This window comes from Zosterops lateralis (assembly GCF_965231275.1).
Source record: "Zosterops lateralis genome assembly, chromosome: 22".
Classification (NCBI taxonomy): domain Eukaryota; kingdom Metazoa; phylum Chordata; class Aves; order Passeriformes; family Zosteropidae; genus Zosterops; species Zosterops lateralis.
In genome coordinates, this window is record NC_139782.1 from 1,097,742 (window position 1) to 1,120,707 (window position 22,966).

General features: G+C 52.2%; 1 protein-coding gene across 3 annotated transcripts in view; it reads left to right on the forward strand.

The window, feature by feature from the left end:
- Positions 1–22,966, forward strand: part of PAX7 (paired box 7) — a gene marked incomplete at both ends in the record, with an annotated part of 108,584 nt that overhangs the window by 30,075 nt on the left and 55,543 nt on the right. For all 3 annotated transcript variants that reach the window (XM_083876652.1, XM_083876651.1, XM_083876653.1), the window contains one exon: positions 21,606–21,805. In XM_083876652.1, the coding sequence (XP_083732778.1) occupies positions 21,606–21,805 (200 nt within the window). The remainder of the gene's footprint in view (positions 1–21,605; positions 21,806–22,966) is intronic.

Sequence of the window (22,966 nt, forward strand, 5' to 3'; positions counted from 1 at the left end):
GGGGCTGGATTGGGATTTTCAGAGCTGGTTCAGATTTTTCAGGGCTGATTCGAGTTTTTCATGGCTGTTTTGGTTTTTTCAGGGCTGTTTTGTTCTTTTGGGGGGCTGATTTGGGATTTTCAGGACTGTTCTGGGGTTTTTGGGGCTGGTTTGGGTTTTTCAGGGCTGATTTGGGTTTTTTGGGGCTGGTTTGGGGTTTCTGGGATCTGATTTGACTTTTTGGGATGGGTTTGAGGTTTTCAGGGCTGTTCTGGGTTTTTCAGGGCTGGTTTGGCTTGTTCAGGGCTGGTTTTGGTTTTTGGGGGCAGCTTTGAAATTTTTCAGCGCTGGTTTGGTTTGTTCAGAGCTGGTTTGGCTTTTTCAGGGCTGGTTTGGCTTTTCCAGGGCCAGTTTGGCTTTTTCAGAGCCGATTTGGGATTTTTGGGGCTGGTTTGGGCTTTTCAGACTGGTTGACTTTTTTCAGAGATGGTTTGGTTTGTTCAGAGCTGGTTTGATTTTTTTGGGACTGGTTTGAGATTTTCAAGGACTGGTTTGGGATTTTCAGAGCTGATTTGGGGTTTTTGGCAGTGATTTGGGTTTTTCCAGTCTGGTTTGTGTTTTTAGAGGCTGGTTTGGTTTGTCCAGAGCCGGTTTGGGGTTCTCAGGGCTGGTTTGGTTTGTCCAGAGCCGGTTTGGGGTTTTCAGGGCTGGTTTGTGTTTTGGGGGCGTGGTTTGATTTGTCCAGAGCCGGTTTGGGGTTCTCAGGGCTGGTTTGGTTTGTCCAGAGCCGGTTTGGGGTTCTCAGGGCTGGTTTGGTTTGTTCAGAGCCGGTTTGGGGTTCTCAGGGCTGGTTTGGTTTGTCCAGAGCCGGTTTGGGGTTTTCAGGGCTGGTTTGGTTTGTCCAGAGCCGGTTTGTGTTTTGGGGGGGTGGTTTGGTTTGTCCAGAGCCGGTTTGGGGTTTTCAGGGCTGGTTTGGTTTGTCCAGAGCAGGTTTGGGGTTTTCAGGGCTGGTTTGGTTTGTTCAGAGCCGGTTTGGGGTTCTCAGGGCTGGTTTGGTTTGTGCAGAGCCGGTTTGGGGTTCTCAGGGCTGGTTTGGGTTTTGTGGGGCCGCCCCCGGTGCCCGCCCGCCCCTGGCAGTGGCCGCCACCTCCAGACGTGGCAGCAATTAAGCCCCGAGCGTCTTTCCCAGCAGTCCCGGAGCTGAGGAACCACCATGGTCCAGTGCCTCAAAAATCCCCATTAGCCCACGCCACTTATGGCCATAAAATTCCTCGTTTTCTGCTTTTCATCGGCCTCACCCCGGAATCTTCGTTTTGCTTTATTTCTACATTTGCACTCCAACAATGGCAATCAGCCCGTGCCCAGAGTGTTGCAAATCAGAAATTTGTCCACATTTTTTCCACCACCTTCCCGGGCAGAGCCGCCTTTTTCCCTGGGAACGGCCGGGAGCGGGCGGGGGAAGGGCCCCGGGGGGATCCGAGCCCTGGGAATGGCCGGGATGGGGCAGGGAGAGCGGGGGCAGCGGGAATTCCGCCCCGGAAAGGCGGGTCGGGGTGGCAGGAGCTCCTCTGGAAAGCGTGGAGTCTCCAGAGAGCCTTCCCGAACTTTTCCCACTTTTCCCCCTTTCCCGAGGGTTTGGATTTGGGGTTTTTTGGGGTTTAAAGAGGCCTGAACTGGTTAAACTGGGAGAAAGAACCACGAGGTTCTGCCTGTGTGTGAGGAAAAGGGGGATCCCAGGAGGTTTTGTTCTGTCCCTCGTGGCCTGGGAGGGGGTTTGGGGTTTGGAGCTTTGCGTTTTGGGGGTTTTGGGGTTTGGGTTTTTGGGGTTTTAGGTTTGGGGTTTTGGCAGCTGAGCGCTGCTTTCCCTGGATTTGGGATCAGCTCCATAGATCCGGGCCTGGGCTCTCTGCAGAGCTGGGGACAGCTCCCATTTCGTTGTGACACCCCCTGGGCTGTCCAGGTTGGGATCATTTTGGGGATCAGCCCCATAAATCCAGGCCCAGAGTCTCTGCAGAGCTGGGGACAGCTCCCACTCCATGTCCCAGCGCTGTGACACCCCCTGGGCTGTCCCTTGGGGACAATTTCAGGGCCAAGCTGTTCTGGGGCACCAAGAGCCCTTCCCAGGACCCACAGCCTCAGAGCCGAGCTCATCCCAAATCCAAGCCCAGCCCAGGCTGCTCCCAGCCCCACTTCCCCCGGTCAGGCTCATCCTGGGCTTTTCCCCTTTTCCTCCTCCCCCTTTCCCTGCCTTTCTCCTCCTCTTTTCCCGCTTTCCCCCCTTTCCCCCTTTTTCTCCTTTTTCTCTTTTTCCCCTTTTTCCTCCCTTTTCCTTCTTTTTTCCCCTTTCCCCTTCCCCCTTCCCTGCCTTTCTCCTCCTCCTTTTCCCATTTCCCCCTTTTCCCCCCTTTTCCCCCCTTTTACCCATTTTCCCCTCACCTTCCCTTTTCCCCTTTCCCTCCCTTCCCCCTTTCTCTGCCCGTCCCGCGGCCCGTCCCGGTTTCCCGGAGCAGGAGGGCTCGCCGGGGCCGGCTGGCAGCGGGGACAGTCACCCGCGGTGACCCCGGGCTGCGGCTCCGGGCAAAGCCCCGTGCTCCGCGCCCTGCCCGGGGAGGCTCTGGGGGGATCCAAAGGGATAGGAACGGGGGAAGAGGAAAAAAAATTAAAAATGAGATGTTTAGGACTCAGCTGCGGCCTGCCCGGATTTCCCTCTCTGGTGTTTGGACACTGGAGAATAAAATGGGATTTAAAGAGGAGGAAAATTCCTGCTGGTGGAGTGGCCTCGTGCAGGGGTGACCTGCTAAGGGATTTCATTCCTGGCCGGGCTCTGGGATATCGGGAATTGTTCTGCTCAAACCTGCCCTCTGTCCTCGTGTGAGCCCTTCCCTTCCCTTCCCTTCCCTTCCCTTCCCTTCCCTTCCCTTCCCTTCCCTTCCCTTCCCTTCCCTTCCCTTCCCTTCCCTTCCCTTCCCTTCCCTTCCCTTCCCTTCCCTTCCCTTCCCTTCCCTTCCCTTCCCTTCCCTTCCCTTCCCTTCCCTTCCCTTCCCTTCCCTTCCCTTCCCTTCCCTTCCCTTCCCTTCCCTTCCCTTCCCTTCCCTTCCCTTCCCTTCCCTTCCCTTCCCTTCCCTTCCCTTCCCTTCCCTTCCCTTCCCTTCCCTTCCCTTCCCTTCCCTTCCCTTCCCTTCCCTTCCCTTCCCTTCCCTTCCCTTCCCTTCCCTTCCCTTCCCTTCCCTTCCCTTCCCTTCCCTTCCCTTCCCTTCCCTTCCCTTCCCTTCCCTTCCCTTCCCTTCCCTTCCCTTCCCTTCCCTTCCCCCCCTTTTCCCATTTTTCCACTTTCCTCCCCTTTTTTCCTCACTTTTCCTCCTTTTTTCCCCTTCCCCACTCCCTTCCCTCTTTTCCACCCTTCATTGATCCAGGTCGATATTTATTGATCCAGATAAAATTCCACTTCCTGCTCCATCACCCCGACCCCGCCATTCCCAGGGCTGTAATTCAGAATTAATAATTCCCACTTCTATTTAAACAATTCATATTTATATTAAATAACTCATATTTAGACACAAGACTGCACGTTTCTATTTAAAAACTGATTGATTAATTGATTGAATAATTAATTAATTAATATTTTTCCCCATGTCTGTTCTCCATCCTCCCATGATTTTGGCATCACACGGATTTTTACAAACCCATAAATCCCAGATATGATTTTTATAGGGATATTTGTCTTTCCTGGGATTCTCCCCACCTATGTCCAGGTGTGAACCTTGACAGGAACTCTCCTGGATTTCCATTTATTCCAATTTATCTTCATTTATTTCCATCTCTTTGGGACACAATAAATCGCAGCTGGAGCTGTTTCCTCCCTAAAAGGCTCAAAAAGGGCCAAATTTGGGATTTTTAAGGGGAAACAATTCCTTGAGGCGATGAAGGTCATGAGGAAACCAGGATTTTCCATGGATAGAAATCCATTTTGTCTAAAAAATATGATTTTTCATCACCCGACTGAGATGATTTTTGCCTCTTCCCAGACTTGCAGATCCCAGAGTGGAATTTTGCTGCCAAAAAAAAGAAATTTTGGGGCTTTTCCCTCCTCTTTCTGTGCACAGCCACCATTCCAATCCCGATCCCGGGGTTTCCTCGGACACTTTTCCAGCCGCGTTTTCCAACCTCTGCACAATTTGACCCCGGGGATCAAATATCGGGTTTTAATGGGAAAAAACCCCTCCCAGCTTATGGCAGCAGCATCCGGGAATTCCCGGCCCTGGGAATCTTCCCCCTGGGCTCAGGAGGTGATCCTGGAGTATCCCGAATTTCCATTGGGAAGTGCCCAGCCCCGGGAGCTGCCAGGGGCAGGATTTGGGCTAAAATTGACCCTTTTTGGTCAAAAAATTCCTCCGGGAAGGCGTCAGCAGAGGGTGACATTGTGCAGGATTGGGGAACATTGGGGAAATATCCGGAATGCTGCCGCCAAAAACTTGGGAGTCTCCAAAGTTGCCTAAAAAGCTCTGAGGAATGGCTGGAAATTCCAAGGGAGTGCGTTGGGTGTTTGGAATTACTTTCATGTGTTTACTGTGGGAATATTTTAGATCTAAACCTCAGTCCTGTGCTAAAACTTCCAGATTTTGGGAATACAACTGAATTTTATTTTAATACGTAAAATGAGGTGTCTGATCCCACCTTTTCCATGGTTTTGGTGGAATTTTGAGGGTTTTTGGAATGGGGAACTTTGCTGCCGTGGGAATGAAATGGATCCAGGTGCTGTTCCACGGGAATAGGAAAGGTGGAATTTGGCTTCTTGGAGGAAATTCTGTGCTGTTCCTGTGGGAGTTTTGGGATAATTGATGGATTTATCACAATGAGGATAATTTATAGATTTGTGATTGTGGTGAATTGGACTGAACCCGTGTGGAGAGGGTTCGGAGACAGGTGTTGGAATTTAGGTGGATTTCAGGTTCTTTGCCTGTGGAGCAGGAACTTCCAGAGGTTTCCATGGCTCTGGAATGCCAGGGAATGGAATGGCAGGGAATTCCATCATTCCCACTCATTCCCACTCATTCCCACTCATTCCCAACCATTCCCAGCCCATTCCCTGCCATTTCCAGGTCCCAGGAGCTCCAAGGTTGAATATCCTGGTGGAGCTTCCCAGGATTTGAATGAATATCCCAGGAGAGCATCCCAATCCTCAGGCTGCCATTTTCCAGAGCTCTGGCTTTTCCCAAATCCCAATTTTTTTTTTTTTTTTTTTTTTTTTTTTTTTTTTTTTTTTTTTTTTTTTTTTTTTTTTTTTTTTTTTTTTTTTTTGAGAAAGTTGTGCCTCTATTGACTCATTTAGAAAACATCCATGAAAACAAAGGAATTCCCAGTTTTTCCAAGGGCACCTGCAGTTTCCAAGCTGGATTGGCAAAGTGGCTCCCGAGTGTTTCCCTGCCTGGAATTGGGATCTTTCTTTGGAACTGGGATCTCTCCCTGGCTGCTACAGCTCTGGAACTGTCCAGCAGATCCAGGAGCTCCCTCTCTCTGGGACTGGAGTCTTTGGGAATCTTCACAGGGCAGGAAATTCCTTGACTCAGGAGTGGGAGCTCCAGGGAATGTTCTGGGGTTTCGCTTCCTCCCAAGCAGGAATTTGGGATTCCAAAGAAATAATTTGTTGGGAATCACGTGGGAAGGTGCCAGGAATCCCACCTGTTTCTTTTGGAACCAGGATCTCTGGGAAGGCCCTGCCGGGGGTTGGCACATCCAGGTTTTATTCCCAGTGAAAAGGAATTCCTGCCCTCAGCTTTTCCTGTTTATCCTCCCGCCATCCCTTGTCTGATTTTCCCTCCCCAGAACCCCTCCAATCCCGATCCTCAGCTGGAGGAACCCTGGAAAAATGGAAAATAGAGAAAAAAAACCCAAATGCCGTTTCATTCCCCAAAACACCGGGAATCTGGACAATTCCAACCTCTGCAGTTTGGGAGGGTTTCACATTCCAGGGGGAGGCAACTCCCTAATCCAGTTCCCCTCTCCCAGGAGGGAAAGCTCCTGGAGTCATTTCCCAGCATTCTCCAGGCAGGAATATCAAAACTTCCTTAAGAATTCCAGGGAATTCACTGTGCTCTGGAAATTGGGGAGCAGGGCTGCGGGAGAGGGGTTGGGCTCTGGCAGGGTCAGGGCTCGGATTTCCAATCCGGGTGCCAAATCCCAGATTCCTGGGAGCCTGGATGGGTGAAGGAATCTTGTGTGGGTTCCTCAGGAGCTGGGAAAGGTCTCTTTGGGATATTCCACTTTTTGAGCTGAGAGTGGGAATGTTCTTCTTGCAGCTCTTCCCTGTTTGGTTTTCCAGGAATTTCCTTGGGGTTTCCAACGCTTTTTCTGGTCTTTAGGATCTGCTTTGTTTGTGGTTTAGCTCAGAACCGGTTTGGGGTGGTTTGGGGATGCTGAGTGACAGAATCTGCTCCTGCCCAGCAGGATGAGTGTCCAAGGGGATCCCAGAGATCCCACCTGGATCCAGACACAAAATTCCCATCCCTTTTGCACCGTTGTGGGCCCAGGGCATCCAAAAATTTGATGTCAGAGCCGATCCCTGGGCAGTCCCAATCCTTGGCTCTCCCCATTCCTGTGGCGTGGTTAAAACTGAATCCTAACAATGGAAAATTCCCAGGATTGTTGGGAGGGAGGGAAGAGAAGCAGAAAATACAAATTTCTTCTCAAATCCCAATTTTTGGGATTGAAATGGAGCCACTGCTTGGTAGGAAAACAAAAAATCTCATCAAAGAGATGGAAAACAAAGGAATTACTTTCATGGGTTTATGGGAATGGGAATATTTTAGATCTAAACCTTAGTCCTATGCTAAGAATTCCAGAGTTTAGGAATACCACTGCATTTTTAAATACATAAAACGAGGCACCTGATCCAAAATTTTCCATTTCAGTCTGACTGAGGCGTTTCTGCCACCTGGGATTGAAACATTTTGGTTCTTTGTTTAATATTTTCAGTCAGGAATGATCCAAGATCATCCTGAATCCGGAGATTTGGGTGGGAACCCGGGAAGCTCCAGAGCTCCAACACAGAGCAGAAATCCCAGCTCCCACCTCAAATTCCACATTTTCCATCCCTCCACCTGGGAAGAGCAGAGCTCCTCTGCCAGCACCCTCCTGGCGCTCCGTCCTGCTGGGAAAGGCTTGGGAATGCTCAGCTGGAATTCTGGAACAGGAGGGAGTTGGGAAAGGTCTCAGCTCTGCCCCTGCACCGTCAGGGCGGCTTTGCCTCCTTGGACCACGAGCCAAGAGGGAAAGGGATTGTTCCCAACTCCAGAAAAAACCCTTGGATTGTGATCCAAGATGGAAAAGAATTGTTCTCAGCTCCAGAAAAATCCTTTGGATTAAAATCTGAGAGGGAAAGGGCTCATTCCCAGCTCCAGAAAAATCCCTTGGAACCCACTCCAAAAGGGAAAGGGCTCATTCCCAGCTCCTGGAAAATCCCTTGTTACACTTGAAAATACCCATGAGGTGAGGTCATTGCTGCTGAGAAATGCCTGGATAAACCCCGTGGAATGGAGCACATGGAGCTCTCTGGAAAACTCCTGTGGGGCTGGAAGCTCGGGAGTCCCCTCCTGGGTGGTGGCCCTGGGGACAGCCGTGTCCTGTGTCCTGGGAAATTTGGGATTTCCCTCCTGGGTGGTGGCCCTGGGGACAGCTGTGTCCCGCCCTGTGTCCTGGGGTGGATTGGCCGCCCCCATCCTTTAGGGATGTCTGACACCCCGAGGGTTAAACTGGGGCAAATTCCTGTGAAAACGGAGCTGCAGGGCGGGGCCCTGGTGTGATGGGGGCTCTGGGGGATCAGGTTCCCATGGGATGAGCCGCTCCTGGGCACACTCCTGAAAGATCCAAGTGCTGGGAAGGGAATATTGTGTACTAAAATTCAGGAAAAATCTGTGGTACTTCCCTGTGCCTGCTCCTCCACCGAAAGTGGCAGTTGGGAATTCCCTGCTCCATCTCAGAGACCCCTCAGCAGTGGGAATTTGGGATTCCTGCCTCATCCTCCAGCCCAGGGGTGGCACAGCCGGGCTCTGTCCCCTCTGGGGTCTGGGAGCTCCATCCCATGGGGAAACCAGCCCTTTCCCATGGATGGAAACCCATTTTTGGATTAAAAAAATCTGATTTTTTGTGACCTGACTGAGGTGATTTTTGGGCAGAGCAGCGTAGGAGCAGTTCTGTGGGATGTGATTCCAAGGCTGTTGATGTCAGGCTCCCTGAGGAGAATCACAATTCCAGCAGCTGTGGGAGAAGCTGCCACTCATCCTTTATTCCTCCTGCCCTGTTCTGATCCTTTTGGGGCTCCCTAAAAACAGAGGCCAGGCAGAATTAAGGGAATAAAAAGCGCTTGTATTTACTGAAGGGCCCTCAGGTACATTTTGGGCAGATGAAGCCCCCAGGGGCTACACCCACAAATGGACCCCAGGTCATGGGTTTCACACTTTTATAAGTTTGGTCGTTTGCACATCGGGGGTTAATCCTCCAATTGCAGCTTCAGGTAATGAAGTCATTTACCCCAAGTTTGCTCCCCACATCTCACTTTTGTTTACATTTCTCAGGGGCTGAGCCAGTGAGGTGTCCTTGGTTCCCAGGCCCAGAGAGGAATTGCTGTGTCTGACAAATGGGAGAACAGCAGCTGACACTGTGTGTGGAGTTTAGAGTTATACACTAAAGAACTACAGGATTACAAATAGATGAAAAATATCAATGTTTACACCCCAAGGCATCAGCTGGTGTCCCCCAGGACCGCAGGAGGAGCCGCTCTGTCCCTCTGTCCCCCTGTCCCCCTGTCCCTCTGTCCCCCTGTCCCCCTGTCCCCCTGTCCCCCTGTCCCTCTGTCCCCCTGTCCCCCTGTCCCCCTGTCCCCCTGTCCCCCTGTCCCTCTGTCCCCCTGTCCCCCTGTCCCTCTGTCCCCCTGTCCCCCTGTCCCCGCCGCATCCCCCGGCTCCGACCCCTCCTGTCCCCTGGTCCCTCCCCCCGCGGCATCCCGGGCTCCTTCCCGGGGGTTTTAATATTCAGCCCGTACCTTCCACATGAGCTGTGCTGAAGGGCCGAGTGTCGGGGGTTTATTGATATCCCCCGGGGCCGCGCGGGGCTGTCAGCTGCGCATTCAGCCTCCCGCGACCCCCTAAGGTGCGGGTCCTGGCAGCTCCAAAGGAATCCGCACAAAAACAAAAATCCCTTTTTTTGTTCGGCCCAAGGTGAGACAATGCGGGCAGGGCCCTGCTCCAGATGACAGCGCTGATAAAGGAGCGCGGCCGCAGGGATGTCTTCCTTTCTTCGCGCTCCTTCATTCAATCCTTCTTTCTGTCACTCGCATTCTCTCCTGCCCGCACTTCCCTTTCTTCTCTTTCTTCAGGGCCGGGCCGGGGGTTCAATCCCGGGGAATGTCACAGCCCCGCTCCGGAGCATCCCCGGGGCCGCCCGCTCGGGGCTTTGCTCCCAGACGCGTCCCGGGGGCTCCTGACATGAATGGAAAGCTGGGAGCGGGTTTCTTTTTGGGGGGGAGGAAAGCGGCCCGGGGAGGGGAGTAAATGTGGAGAGAAAGAGAGAGGAGGAGGTAGGAACGCGGGGGGAAAGTGGGATTGGCAGTGGGGAAGGAGGGTGCGAGTATCCACAAAGAAATATATATATACATATTTTAAAATGAATTATTTAAATAAATAAATAAGTATAGAATAAAAATGTATTTCTATACATTCATATATAATATTTATATATTTATATAAATATATTTGCGTATTTTTATTTAAATATATATAAAATATAAAAGTATATATATATATATAAATAAATATATAAATATGTAGAAAGTGTAATTACCTAAATCAAAACCCACAGGGATGCAGTGAGCAGGCGGGGGATACAAAGTCAGATATTCCAAAAATTCCTGTGTGAGTTTTGCCTCATCCCCAATTTCCCAGAGGGAGCATGAAGTGAGGGAAGGGAAGAGGTGGCTCAGGGCCACTGGGATCTGTCCCTGGATCAGAGATCCCTGCCTGGAAATGGGATCTGTCCCTGGCACTGGGATCTGTCCCTGGCACTGGGATCTGGCACTGGGATCTCTCCGTGGCTGCCACAGCTCTGGAGTTGTCCAGCAGCCCCAGGAGTTTTCTCTCTCCAGGACTGGAATCTTTGGGAGTCTGTGGGTGTGGAGGGACCTGCTCCTCCTCCTGCTGTGGGGTTATTTTGGGGTGATTTGGTGAAGCCACCAAAATTTCTCCTTTAGTGGAATTGGTTCCTCTTCCCTGGAAGAGCCTGGAATGGAGAGGTCTGGGAGTGTCCAGACAGGGCTGGAGCAGCAGGGGAAGGACAGGACAGGAATGAGGGGCCCTGGCAGAGCCCTGCTGGGGTTTGGGATGGGAATAAAGGGGGCCTGGAAAGGGACAGGGATGGAGCTGTGGGGTCAGCCCAGGTTGGGATGGGCTGGCACAGCCTGGGGGCAGGAGTGGGACAGGACGGGGAGCAGCACTTCAGGAAGTGCTGAGCTGGGACCAAGCCAGCAGGTGCAGAGGTTTCCACTGATGGGAAACTCTGAGACTGGATTTGTGGGGTGGGATGGGATGGGATAGATCCTCTGGGGAACTCTGAGCCTGGATTTATGGGATGGGACGGAGCCTCTGTGCACACAGGACAGGAATGAAGGGGTCACACCATGGGCAATCCACCCCAAAATGGAGATGAACCTCTGCTGGGCCTCCCCAGAACCCGAGGCGTGGCCGTGGGGCTCCTGCTCAGCCCCCTCTGGGAGAATTCCAGACTGAAACCCTCTGGAACAGACCAGGGCTGTGGGATGGGCTCTGGGGTGGAAGCACAGCCACGTTTCCCCAGAGGAGAACTGAGATGTGAAACTGCCCAGAGGTGTCCGGCACTCACCCAGGGCCTGTTCCCAGGCTGATCCCGGGGATCCCGGATTGTGTCCCGAGGTGTTGGGACACTCCCGGGTGTTTCAGGGCTGTGTTTGTGCCTCCAGGCCCCCTCAGGGGCACCCCCAGCCCGTGGGGAGCAGCCAGGGGTTGTTCTGTGCTCAGAAGGGGGAGCAGAGAAGGGTGAGGAGCTCCTGGGGGCTCCCCCAGCTCCAGAAGCTGTGGTGCTCCAGGAAAACAGGGAAAACAGGGAAAGCAGGCAGGGCTGGAGCTCAGGGTGGGATCCCAGCAAACTGGGCATGCCCAGGGGGTCCCTGCCTGTCCCTGGAGCCACATTCCAGTCCAGGAATAGTGCAGATTGGTGGATCCCAATCCCAAAGTGGAGCTGGGCATTTCCAGGGTGTCCCTGCCTGCCCCTGTCCCTGGCTCGAGCCATATCCCAGTTGAGGAGTGGCAGGGATGGATGGATCCCAGTCCCAAACTGGAGCTGGAGTGAGGAGGGCCAGCCAGGCCCAGGCCATGGAGCTGCCCCAGGACCCTCAGGAATCTCCCATCCCTACTGCCTTTCCCTCTAAATCCAGGGATTCTCCAGGACTGGATCTCCATAAATCCAGGGAAGCTCTGGGATCGGCTCTCCCATCCCTGCTGCTCTACCCTGTAAATCCAGAGGTTCTCTGAGATCAGATCCCTGTGAATCCAGGGATTATCCAGGATCCGATCTTCCACCCAATACTTTACCCTGTAAATCCAGGGGTTGCCTGGGATCGGCTCTCCCATCCCTGGTGCCTTTCCCTGTAAATCCAGGGGATATCTGGGATCAGATCCCTGTAAATCGAGGGGATTTCTGGGATCAGCTCTCCCACCCTTGATGCCAGCAGGCTCCTGTCTCCCCGTGCCCAGCCCTGTGGGAAGTGTTTGTGCTGCTCCACGAGGAATCCTTGTGGATTCCCCAGCAGGACTGGAGCTGGAAAGGGAAGGAAACAAAACAAAACAAAGAGGAAAACCCCAGAGAAAGCGAGCAGAGCTTTTCTTTGTTGTTTTTCCTCCAACCCGGATCCCAGCTGGTTCCCCTTTACCTCCCAGTTTGGGGAGAAAAATCCTTACAGGGGAGCACTGGGGGTGCCCCTGGGTCCTTCCCACCTTCCCCTGATGCCTTGGGATGGATACCAGAGCAGAGCCTGGACAGGGCTAAGAGAATAAAAGTGGATACTTATTAAAGGCTTTCCATAGATACACCTTGGGCAGTCAGAAGCCTCCAAAGCTGCACCCAAGGTGGAGGATGGTCACGAGTTAATCAGACAATTATAAATTTGGTCCATTTACATATCAGGGGTTAATCCTCCAATTACAACTTCAAGTAATGAAGTCATTTACCCTCGGTTTGTTCCCCCCCGACTAATTTTGTTTTCACTTTTCAGGGCCTGAGACTGACAGGTGTCCCTGAGTTTCAGGCCCAGAGAGGAATAGTTTTGTCTGAATAAAACGGGAGAACAGCAGCTGACAGGCCGTGGAGTTTTGGAGTTACACACTGAAGCAGTGCAGGACCTGAAAAATATAAAAGCTAAAATCCTAAAGCATCACTCTCCTTCCCTCCTTCCCTCCCTCTCTCCCGGGCTGGATCCCGCGCCTGCCACAGGCACGAGGCCATGAATATTGAAGTGCCAGAGGGTTTTTTATGGACTCCACAGATGTGCCGGGACTCGGGGCCGGCCCCATCACCTCGGGCCGCCTGAAAAGGCCGAACAAAAGCCCCGAGAGAGAGGGCGAGGGGCGGAGGGGGCAGGGAGGCGAGGAGCAGGAAAAAAAAAAGTTGAAAGCGAAGAAAAGAGGGCTGGAGTTGATGGATATTCCATCTGTTTGTGTTCAGGGAATTCACAAAGGCTGCCGGGGACGTGGCTCCCTGTTTGCCCTCCCTCCCCTCCCTCCCGTCCCGGTTTGCCTCCCAATGTTCGGGATGGGTTGGCTTTGGTCGCCTCTGGAAGGAGAGGGAAGTTTTGGGGTTTATGGCGGGTGTGGGGACAGAGCAGTGGGGCAGAGCCTCGGGATCAGCCCCGTGGATCCTGCTATTCCCACAGGGAATCTCTGGGATCGGATCAGCCCCATGGATCCCGCTATTCCCACAGGGAATCTCTGGGATCGGATCAGCCCCATGGATCCCGCTATTCCCACATGGAGCCTCTGGGGTTGGATGTGGGATCAGATCAGCCCCATGGATCCTGTTATTCCCACAGGGAATCTCTGGGATCGGATCTGGGATCACATCAGCCCCATGGATCCCGCTATTCCCACACAGAACCTCTGGGGTCAGATCTGGGATCAGATCCCTCCCCCTATAAAGGAGGACAAGTTTGGGGCTCTTCCCAGAGTTTTCTTGGGCTCCATGCCTGGCTTTGGGGAGGAGCAGCCGGGAAGGGCTGGAATTCCGTCTCCTCGTGGGTTTGGGAAACCCTCCTGGGGTTCAGCTCCTTGTCCCCAGCCCGGGATCCCCTGGAATGGCCGAGGGGGGTGAGGGAGAGCTCTGGGCTCAGGACCCGGAGCAGGTCCTGGTGCTGGCAGAGCCTTTTGGAGATGGATAATCCAAGGAAAACAGGATCTTTCCAGCTTTTCCTCCCCAAAACCTGGCCAGGCCCTGCTGGTGGTTGTGCCCTGGAGAGGGCGAGGGCCGAGCTCAGAGGGATGAAGGTTCTGGTTCCAAAGGAGGGAATTTTGGGATCCCTGTGCATCCCAAATGGAGCCTTTAACCAAAGGAAAATTCTGTCTGGAATCCTGTTTGTATTCCATGGCCAAGTGAGAGGGAATGGATTGGGAAAGGACTTTTAGGGTCATCCACCTCCAACCCCAGCTGTTCCCAGGAAAGGGTTTTCCTAAAATCCCCGATCCCTGAGATGGGAGGAGAATTCTGGCAGGGAAATGAAGGTTTGGGGTGAGAAAAATGGAAAGAAATAGGGAAAAAATATGGAAAAATAGAGGGAAAATAGAGAAAAATGTGGAAAAATAGAGAAAAATATGGAAAAATAGAGGAAAAATATGGTAAAATACAGGAAATAAGGGAAATATGGAAAAATATGGAAAATTGAGAGAAATTGAGAAAAATATGGAAAAAATAGAGGGAAAATAGAAAAAAATAGAGAAAAATGTGGGGAAAATAAGAAAAAAATTAAAAAGGGAAATACGGAAAAATGTGGAAAATTGAAAGAAATGGTGAAAAATATGGCAAAAATAGAGTAAAAATAGAAAAAATAGAGAAAAATATGGGAAAAATAAGGGGAAAATAAGAAAAAAGAGAGAAAACCAGAAAAAAAAATAGAGAGAAACAGAGAAAAATATGGAAAATTGAGGAAAAAATAGAAAAATTTGGGAAAATATGAAAAAAATTGGGAAAATATGGAAAATGGAGAAATAGAGTAAAAATAAGGGAAAATACAGAAAAATATGGAAAAATGGAGATAAATAGAGAAAAATATGGAATGTTAGAGAAAAATAGAGACAAATACCCCAGTTTTCTCTGGGAAGGGCCCTCCCTGCTGCTGCTCTGGGCGCTGCAGTCCCCGGCTGGGCTGGAAAGGCCTTTCCCATTTTCCTGGCTGCTATTCCAGGGCATTCCCCACCCCCTGGTGCTCTACTCGGGCAGAATTCCTGAATTTAATCCCACCTGCAGAATTCAGGGATTGGTTTTCCTCCTCTGCTCCACATCACAGCTCTGTGAGCCTGGGCTGCTGGGGAAAACAGGAAAGGGTTGGGAAAGGGAGAGAAGGGAATCCCAAGGTTTTATTGTGTGTGCTGAGGGGATTTTGGGGAGTTTGGGGTCTGGGAATGTTCTTGGGGAGGGGAAAGAGAAGCACAGGTGGGTTTGTGCCTCCTCCCAGCCCCACCCACTGTGGGGTGAGCAGGGCTTGTTCTGCACCTGGGAATTCAGGAATTCCGGAGTCTTCAAGGACAGAGGGACAAGGGGGCTCTGGGATTTATGCTGGGAACGACAAAACCGTGTCAGGACAGTTCTGCGCCTCCTTTTCGGGCTCCTCGAGGCCTCATTTGCACCTGGATGGGGTCGGTTTGCTCCTGCCTGGGAAAGGCAGAGCTGGGAAGGCCGGGAGAGCTCCAGCTCCTGGGGCTGGGGTGGCAGGTCCAGCCCAGGAGAGGAGAAATCTCAGTGTTCCAGTGATCCTGGCTCATTCCGTGTCCTCCTGGGGCAGCAGGGAGCTCCAGCTGTGCAATCCCACCCCTCCTGCCACACAGGCCAGGCCCAGGGCAGGATCTTGCCCACAGTAATGGAATGGGATGGGATGGGATGGGATGGGATGGGAGCAGGTTAAAGTTAATCCAAGTCCATCCTGCTGTGGGCAGGGAAACCTTCCACCATCCCAGGTTTCTCCAAGCCCTGTCCAGCCTGGCCTTGGACACTGCCAGGGATCCAGGGGCAGCCACAGCTTCTCTGGGCACCCTGTGCCAGGGGAATTCCTTCCCAATATCCCACCTAAACCCCTCTATGGCAGTGGGAATCCATTCCCTGTGTAATGTCCCTCCATCCCTTGGGAATTGCCTCTCTCCATCTTTCCTGTGGCTCCTTCAGGCCCTGGAAGGCCACAGTGAGGTCCCTGAGGAGCTTTCTCTGCTCCAGGCTGAGCTACCCCAGCTCCCTCAGCCTTTCCTGGGAGAGCTGCTCCATCCGTCTGATCCCTGTGCTGCAGAGCTGGGCTGGATGGAGAGCCCGGGGGCAGGGGATCCTCTGTGGGGGTCCCACCTGGGGCTGCTCAGATCCTGCTGGCATCTTCCAAGAGGGTTTTTCTTCCTTCTCTCACCCCATTAAATCCAAATTTCCCCCGGGGCTGCTTTGACTTCCCTGGTGGCTGGGAAGGGATCTGGGTGGGATCTCCGGGTGGGATTTATGGAGCATCCCTGAGGCTGCAGCAGCTTTGGGAGGAGTTTGCTCCAAGTGCAGCACAAAAGGTGTGGCCACGGCCCAGCTGACCCCAATCCCACACTGACACCAATCCCATTCCACCCCCAATCCTATTCCCTCCCCAGTCCCACTCCTTCCCTAATCCCACTCTTTCCCCAATCCCACTGCATCACCAATCCCACTCTGTCCCCAAAACCACTCCCAATCCCACACCATCCCCAATCCTACTCCATCCCTAATCTCACTCTGTTCCTAGTCCCACTTCCAATCCCATTCCCTCCCCAGTCCCATTTCCAATCCCCTCCCACCTCTCCCAGTCCATATTTAAGACGGTGCAGCTGGAAGGGAGAGAGACAGGGAAGGATGGGCTGAGTGCTGCCAGCAGCTCCCCTTCCATTCAAACCAAATCCATCCCACTGTCAGGAATGTGCTCCCACACCCATCCCATCCCATCCCATCCCATCCCATCCCATCCCGGCTCCCGGCGGCTCCCGGGCCAGTCTGGGGCTCCTGTGGAGCATCCCGGGCTCAGGCTGAGCCTGGAGCGCCTGGCTGGGGCCGGCTCCTCCTGACCCTGGGGACTGATTGAACTCCAGGGCCAAGGGGAGCCCAGGAGCTGCAGCTGGGGAGGAGGGAGGTGGGGGAGAAGGGAGTGGGGACAGGGGGCACAGCCAGGCCCTGATTCCAGACGGCTTTTCCTGGTCCCCTCCTTCAGTTCCAGCCTCCTCCTGCTCCCCACAAACCCCCCAAAGGGCTCCTGCTCGTTGTTCCCCAACCTGGACCAGCAGCTTTGCTCAGGAATGGGAGGTTGGGGCCGTAATTCCCACATTTCCTCACGCTGGGATGAGCCCCGGGCCAAGCCCAGGCTTCCCTTTGTCATCTCTCCCTGCGCTGCTCCGGCCACTCCAGGGGGTTTGTTCCCTTCTCCCGGCTCTTCCTGAAGGTGCAGAGCTCGGCACTGCTCCACACAAACCCTCAGCAGGTCCCTCCATGGGGTCACTGCTCCCCTCGGCTCCCAAAAATTGCCCAGGCATTGGAATATCTCCCTGGGAGCAGCAGGAAGAACTTCCACACTGTGTCCTTACTGCCACTCCCAGGATGAAGCCTCTGTGGTTTTTTATTCCTTAAATTACGATTTCTTTCTAAAAACAAAGAGATTCGGGCAGTTTGAGCTTTTTATTCGCACTGCAGAGCAGTTCCTCGGAAAAAGGGATGGAAAAACAATGGAATCACTCCTAAAAATCCCAAATACAGCGGGATGAGCTCGAGTCCTGTAACCCATACACTTCTCTCCTGGTTTTCCCTTCACTCCTGGCTTTCCCTTTTTTCTTCAGTTTTCCATTTTCTCTTTGGCTTTCCATTTTCTCTTTACTTTTCCCTGTTCTCTGCCTTGTCCTGCTGGGAGGTTTCCCCTCCTGGCTCTGCTTTTCCCGTCAATCTTTCCCGGGATGAGACCCTGAGGGGGCTGCCTGCCAGCCAGCCCACTGCTCCCCATCTTTCATCCTTCCCACCCAGGGAGGTGCTGCTGGAAATTTCTGCACCTTCCCCTTTGCAGGCGAGGGTAAAACACCCCCAGGGTCATTCCTGGGGCAAAACCTCCAGGAAATTCGGGTCTCCCCCTGCTCCGGCTGCTGGCAGCCATTGCTCACACGGGGATGGGTTGGGAAAAATGGAGTGTTGGAGTTTGGGATGTGGAGTTTGGAATGTGTCATCAGACGGACACAAAGAACCACTCTCACACTGTCCAGTTGTGCAAGCAAAAAAGGATGTTTATTTGGGATTAGGGTTTAAATAGGGTTTGGAGCTTGCTCAGGGATTGGGGGATGAGGCTGACACCTCTCTGACCTCACTGGTCAAACCAGAAGTCCATCAATTTGTCCTTCCCCCAGGAAGGAATGCGCAGTTTATAAAACATCACTCTTTCTTTATGTTACAATGCGTGAGAACTCCATTGCAGAAATGTAAAACATCAGAAAGGTGAAAAAATCAGGGCAAACAGGGGTGAATCCCCAGCCTGGGATTCTCTACAGCTTGGGAAAGCCAAGGGCACAGGAGCTTTGAGGAGAATGGGGAATGGATTGTCTGGGATATTCCAGCTGGTTGGGTGTGGTAATGCAATCCCTACACCTCCAGCAGGTGCTTCCAAATAGAGAAAGAGTTTCACTTTACCTTTTGACATGTTTAGAAGTTTAGCTGGAAGTTCTGTGGATTTCTCTTTGCAATTGGCTCAGAGCCAACCCAGAAGTGTAGACTGGACCCTGAGAATGTTACTCAGACTCTTGTTACACTCACTGGCCCAAGGGCCAAAAGCCCTCCTAAGCTGTTCGGTATTAAAGGGAGAGAACAAAGAAACTCCACGCATTTTGCTTTTCTTGCTTTTCAAGGTGCTGTAGCAGCAAGGAGTTTGTCTCTGTGCTGTGCTTGGCTTCATTGTTTTGCTTTTTGTATTATTTTCCATCTTTATTAAAACCCTTTTGATTTTCCAAGGGACCCGCCATCAGCCCAGCTCGTTATTATTATTACTATTATTATTATTATTATTATTATTATTATTATTACCCTATTCTGCCAGGCTGGACGCTCAGAGTGTGGGTCTAACCCACAGCTGGGGATGGGAACGACCTGTGGGGCTGCGAGGGCGGCAGGTGAGGAGCTGCTGGTGGGGTGTGCTGGATGTGTCCCGGAGCCCATCCCAGCTGGAAAACATTCCCTGTTCTTCCCCTCGGCCCTGCCTGACAGCAGCAGCTGCTCTGGCTGGGAGCAGCTGGTCCCAGGCATTCCCTGGGAGTTTTCCTGCTCCCGCCGTTCCAGCTTTGAGGTCGGGCTCTTGGAGCCGGGCACTTGGCACCGGGAGCTGTGGCTGCTGTTCCCAGCCCTTCCCGGCCCCCAGGGGCACCCCCTGGCACGGCTGGAAAACAGGGATAACTAGAGATGGGGATAAATGGAAAACAGCCTGCCTGGAGCCGTCGGGGAGCTTGGGGATGGAGACGTTCATCCCCATTTGCCAGCCGTGCCGGGGGGTCACACACCCACCCCCAGTGATTATTGGGATTTGTGGGATCAGGGCTGTGCCTGCGTTTTCCCGATCCTGGGATTTGGGATTTTGGGATCAGGACTGTGCCCGCATTTCCCCAGTTTCAGGATTTTGGAATCAGGGCTGTGCCTGCAGTTCCCCTGATCCTGGGATTCAGGGTTTTGGGATCAGGGTTGTTCCTGATTGATGTTGATTATCCCGACCCTTTTCACCCTGGAATCAGCCCCACGGTGGGGACAGAGGGTGACAATCCCTCGTTCTCTCCCGAAACTTCACAGACAAATCAGGGATCCTTTGCAGGAGCTGGGGAAGGAAATTTGGGGTTTTTTCCCTTCCCAGGTGAGGTGAGGGAGGTGAAATCTGGCCCAGATCCTTTTCCAGGAGGTTTTCCTGCACCAGGGGAGCTCTGGATCCCAGCAGAGGGACGGGAGGAGCCGCTCCCGTGAGGAGCTTCAGGGAATTTGCTGGAGGTTTCCAGATGTGCCTTTGCTGCTCCGAGGCCCAGATGTGCAGGCTCCTACCTGCCCCACATCATCTGGGGCCCAGATGTGCAGCCCTGCTGATCACGAGCACAGATGTTCCTTCTCCTGGAGACCCCAGACCTTCCCTGGAAGAGGACAAATCCCAAAAACCTCATTAGAAACAAATTCTGGCTATGCGCGGGAGAACTTTGAAATTTTTTAGGATTTTTCTTCTTAGGATCTTTAAAATGTGGGGCAGCTGCTGCCCCTCTGAAGCCTCACTGATTTTGCGGGAGAAATTCAGAAATCAAAGGGTTTGGATCTGAAAGCCGAATGTGTTTAAGGCATTTAATGGGATGCCAGAGCCCAAAGGAGGGAAAACCTCTCCAAGGGATGTTTTTTCCCCCAAAACAACCCCTGGAGCAGAGCTCCAGCACTCCAAAGTCTCACACCACGTCCTTCCTAGGACATAAAAGGAATTTTGCTTGGAATGCAGAGGCTTTTTGTGGTGATCTCGGGTACAAACGAGGGATCTGAGCCTCCCAAACCCCCCAGCAGCTGTCGGGAGCCACAGCTGCAGCTCCCAGCACTGCCAGGAAGAAAAGCAGATTTTTGGGTGATGATAATATAGGAGCCGAACAAAAAGGAGGGAAAAAAACAGGCTGGAAAACACGGTTAGAGACTTCAGGGAGCTTTATGGTCAAGCTGAGCTTACGTAAGCCACGCTTTAATCCTGAATTAGCAAAGGTTCACCCGAAAGAAAAAGGACTTTGCTGTGAGCACGATTTGGTTCTGGCTCTCAGCGAGGCTGGGTGGTTCCTGTGGAAAACAACAGCCAGACTGGAGAGGGAAAAAATCAATTAATGCAGCGAATCCTCTGTTTTCTTGGGAAAGAAGGAAAAGGTGGCAGGGCTGGAGCTGTCCCCAGCTCAAAGGTTCCCCGTGTCCCATTGTCCCTTCTCTGCTGCCCTGGACTGGGAGCACGCTTTGGAGGCTGAGACCCTCCAAAATCAACATCTGCGCCCCAGAATCCCCCATGGAACATCTCTGGAACCTGGGATTGCTCCAGGAGAGAGAACATTGGAGCTCCAGCTCCTCCAAAAGCTGCTGAGGACCTGGGGAATACCCATGTGGAATATCCAGCCAAAAACACAGAGCAAAACTGGGTTTATTTATTCCGGCTGTGGTCCTTTGGGTTCAGAGAGCCCCAGGGGGCCACACCTGGGCTGGGGTCAAGGCAGGGAGAAGGGAAAAGTCCAGGGAAAGTCGAGGTGAAGAAATAAATGATCAAACTTTGGGAAAGGACTGGATGGCCTCAGAATTCCTTAGGAAATTTGGGATTTGAAGAGCTGAGGTATCTCCTGTGGGCAGCCCAACATCCAGCCGAAGCTGAGCTGGAAAGGCTTTTCCCATCTGTAAAAATTCCCAAGTGTTTTTTCTTTTTCCTCCCTAAGTTTTTTAAACTGAAATCTTCACCCCCCAACACTTGATAAAACACAGGAGAAAACTGGGCAGCACAAGCCAAAGCATCATTTGTTGACTTCTCAGTTCCTGCCTTTTTCAGGGCAAAATGGGTTTGAAACAGGAATTTCCAATGAGAAACGGAAATCCCTCATGTACATGTATTATTAAAATTATATTTAAATTATTTTATTAATATATCAATAAAATACATTTATTATTAAATTATAAATATAGAATTCATTTTAATATTAATATAAACGTAATTGTTGAATTATTTAGAACAAATATGTATGATTTATATATTAATATATAATTATATAATATATAATAATGATATGATTAATTATATTTATTAATAATATAGATATTATTATAAATAATAAATATTATAACTATTAATATAAAGACAACTATATAATATACAATTATAACACCTTCTTGTTGCTAGAGGACACAAAAGAACTGCACTCACTTGTCAAGTTGAGAAGTGAGGAGAGAAAGTGGAAGTTTATTATGATTTGGGGTTTATACACAATTTGAAATTTGTTCAGGGACTGGAAGACGACAGTGACACCTTTTTCACCCCAGTGGTCACCTTAGAAGTCCATTAATTTATCCTGCTCCCTGGAAGGATAGTGCTGTTTACAAAATATCAGTCTTTATTTTTGTTACAAGCATAAAAAAGCTCCAGGAAAAAGGTAAAAAACATCAGAAGGCTGAAAAATCAAAATGAGACCTTCTGATATTTTTTTCCTGTGGGACTGAACCCCCCGAACCCCCTGATCCCCCTGACCCCCCTGATCCCTTGCTCCCTCTGCTCCCCCTGCTCCTCCTGAACCCCCTGAACCCCCTGACCCCTGCTCCCCTGACCCCTGCTCCCCTGTCCGCAGGGAACCGCCTGGACGAGGGCTCGGACGTGGAGTCGGAGCCGGACCTGCCGCTGAAGCGGAAGCAGCGCCGCAGCCGCACCACGTTCACGGCGGAGCAGCTGGAGGAGCTGGAGAAGGCCTTCGAGAGGACCCACTACCCCGACATCTACACCCGCGAGGAGCTGGCCCAGCGCACCAAGCTCACCGAGGCCCGCGTGCAGGTAAGGCCCGGCCTAGCCCAGAGCTCCCCGGACTAACTGTGTGCAGCCCGGCTTGACCCTGCACATTCCAGCCTGAGTCTGCGGAGCTCAGCCTAACCCCGCACTGCCCGGACTAACCCAGTGCACCCTGTTTTGACCCTGTATGTTCCGGCCTAACCCTGCACTCCCTGGACTAAATTCTCCCTCCCTGGCCTAACTCTGGGCAGCCCAGCCTAACCCTGTACATCCCAGCCTAACCCCGCACATCCCAGCCTAACCCTGCCCAGCCCAGCCTAACCCTGCTCTCCCTGGCCTAACCCCGCTCTCCCTGGCCTAACCCTGCACAGCCCAGCCTAACCCTGCACAGCCCAGCCTAACCCTGCTCTCCCTGGCCTAACCCCGCTCTCCCTGGCCTAACCCTGCACAGCCCAGCCTAACCCTGCACAGCCCAGCCTAACCCTGCTCTCCCTGGCCTAACCCCGCACAGCCCAGCCTAACCCCATTTTCCCTGGCCTAACCCCGCTCTCCCTGGCCTAACCCTGCACATCCCAGCCTAACCCCGCGCATCCCAGCCTAACCCCGCACATCCCAGCCTAACCCTGCTCTCCCTGGACTAACCCTGCTCTCCCTGGACTAACCCTGCTCTCCCTGGCCTAACCCTGCTCTCCTTGGCCTAACCCCGCTCTCCCTGGCCTAACCCCGCTCTCCCCAGCCTAACCCCGCACAGCCCAGCCTAACCTCGCTCTCCCTGGCCAGAACATGGCTGCTCCTCCACTGCCTCTTCCTAACAGAGAAAAAACCTTTGCAGTGGGGTTCAAACAATCAAATCAAAAGCAGATCTTTATTGGAAACTTCCAGCTGGGCATGGACACACCCGGTCATGGGATTCCTGCAATTTGCTGAGGGTGATTTATTAGGATTTCTGACAGGTACAGCCAATAGGGTGTTCAGTTGTGCCAGGAACTCACCCCAAGGGCGTCTTGGCCCTATTTTCTTCTCAGATGGTGGTTGGAAAACAGAATGTTCTTCCCCTTGGAAAATACAACTGAGCAGCGTTTCAGGGATGTGTTAGAAGGTTAATTATTGTTCCAAAATCTTGGAGAAAACCATAGGAAAACCCCCAGGAGCTGCGTAAACTCTGGGATGGCGCCCTACAGAGATACAGGGGAAAAGCCAAGACCT